General features: G+C 32.3%; 1 protein-coding gene across 1 annotated transcript; it reads right to left on the minus strand.

Annotated features, from left to right (window-relative positions):
• Positions 1–315: 315 nt before the first annotated feature.
• Positions 316–1,481, minus strand: LOC103310889 (the record flags this gene model as incomplete). The annotated part of the gene is made up of 3 exons (XM_008190345.1): positions 1,137–1,481; positions 868–1,069; positions 316–591 (listed from the first exon to the last, which is right to left on the minus strand). Coding segments are annotated over exons 1-3 (823 nt in total), but the record flags the coding sequence as incomplete, so codon positions are not given.
• Positions 1,482–2,423: the final 942 nt, after the last annotated feature.

Below are 2,423 nucleotides of genomic sequence, written 5' to 3' on the forward strand. Positions count from 1 at the left end.
CTACTTTCACATTTTTTTTTTGTTTTTCTCGACTCTTTAAAATTACTCAGAAAATATGCTAATCTCAAAAATTGCAGCATTTTTACTACCCTAAATGTTGATAACCGACAAATAAAACACACACATCATTATAAATACAATATATTCTTTAGCAATACGCTCAGAATTTAATACAGTTTGATTACCTACATCAAAACTTTTTTATAATTTTTTTTTTTTTTTTACCAGTTCATAAATTATTTATGAAATTTATTAAGTCGAAACTAGCTAATAGCTTCAAAAGAAAAGATATGTTTGGAAAATATTCATAATTACATTTAATATATGCTTCAATAGCTGAGTTTGGTTGCTCTTTTTCTGGTTTGTTAGACCATTTTCTTTTCCAAAGTTGAATTTCTGTTAGCAGTACTTCTATATCCAGAAATTCAGAATATATTTCGAAGTCGTTTGCATCTATTTCAATTTTGTTGCATATTTTTGGTAACAACTTGTGCAGTGAAGAAATTTGTTTTTTGTGATTATTAAACCTTGCTTGAAGTTGTTCAATGAAATCGTCGAAAAAAGGAATAGCTATTGTTATGCGGTAATATTCTTCAAGTGAATTTGTAATGATATTAATTCGATGTTTTTAACGTGCAACGATTCTTGGTATTTTTATGTCTCTTCACTATCAACTGATTTTATGAGATCTCTTGATTTTTCAAAAATCTTGGAAAATGTAGTATCCATATTACTCCGCATATCATGTATTTCGTGTAACACAGTATTAACATATTCCATTGCTTCAGTCAAGTCACAATTTACAGACTGTAAATTCTTACACAAGAAATTTTGTATGGGTAAAAAGTATAGAAGCTGTGACCATACTTATAACAAAGTCGCTGGTTATAATAGTTTTTCCTAATTGTAAAGCTTTTGATGACGTTTCAATATCACATTTTAACTGTAAGTCATCTAGTGTATTTACAATTGCTTTATAAATTTCTGTAAATCGTATAAGTCCGTCGTGATTTTCCACCCAGCGTGTCTTACACATTGATGTAAGTTTGGTCCATTTAGATTCAGGAAACTGTTCTTTAATATATTTTTTTTAATAATCCTGTTCGCATTGCAGATGCTTTAATAAAATTACCTACCGATTTAATGGTACCAATACAGTTACGAATATGTTGAATGCTACACGAATGAGAGAGGGCTAAATTTAAAGAATGAGCACTGCAGTGTACATAAAGTGCTGTTGGATGTACTTTTCGAATAATTGCTTGCACTCCGTTAAAGTTACCGCTCATTGATGCTGCCCCGTCATATCCTTGCCCTACCATATAATTCGAATCTATACCAAGACATTTAATAGTTTCGAAAATAACATTGGCTATATTTTTGCCAGTAGTATTTTCTACTGACACAAATTTTAAAAAATCTTCCCGTAAAATTAATTGATGTTCAGGATCTTCATCGACGTATCGAACACAAAATGACATTTGTTCGATTCGCGATACATCAGTTGTCTCGTCTACTAACCTGTACTTTATAATCGTGGGAGAAGCAAAACAAAATTGCTTATCTCATTCACCTTAATCGGAAACCTTGGCGGTTCCCAACCTGGGGGGCGTATACACATCGCTGGGGAGGCGCAAGCAGTCATCACAAAATAAAATTTTTATTTATCAAATTTTATTATATTTAAAATGAAGAGAAAAAATGAAAAATTAACAAAGACTGGTTATCGTTATAGAATATAGATTATAGAATATAGGGTCGTTAAAGTCGATAAAGTAATCGATAAAGATTACAAGTGTTTAGCCATAGTGCACCATGCCACATCGTCCGTAAATTAATCAGTACGATAAGAAAAAGCCAGGCGGAAAAACTATTAGATTATTTTAGACTAGATTTAGTTTTATTTTGCAGTTGCTCAGTGCACGTCAGTTTGGTAGTGCGTAGTCGTCGCGAGTGCACGTATATCAAAGTAATGGCTCCCCCGAAAATAAGAACGTATATCGATGATTATGTCAAATTTGGTTTTACGTTTATTGAAAAATATGGTGTCCAAAAGCCTTAGTGTGTTATTTGTCACGTTGTATTAAGTAACGATGCCCTCCGACCTAGTCGACTAGAACGACATTTAACCACAGCTCATCCGATGCTAAAAGGAAAACCTAAAGAGTTTTTTGTTGCTAAAAATTGTTGTTGAAAATTGACCATACCGGAGAGTTTCAACAAAATAATGAAAAAATTGTTGAATCTTCATATCACATCGCCTTCATGGTGGCTCAGCAAAAGAAACCCCATACCTTGGGTGAAACATTAATTAAACCTAGCATACTTAAAGCTGTTGAAATAGTACTTGGCGAAGAAGGTAAAAGGAAAATAGCTCAATTATCTCTTTCAGATAATACAGTGAAACGACGTATAGATGAATT

This window comes from Acyrthosiphon pisum, unplaced genomic scaffold (genome assembly GCF_005508785.2).
Source record: "Acyrthosiphon pisum isolate AL4f unplaced genomic scaffold, pea_aphid_22Mar2018_4r6ur Scaffold_198;HRSCAF=600, whole genome shotgun sequence".
NCBI classification, from domain to species: Eukaryota; Metazoa; Arthropoda; class Insecta; order Hemiptera; family Aphididae; genus Acyrthosiphon; species Acyrthosiphon pisum.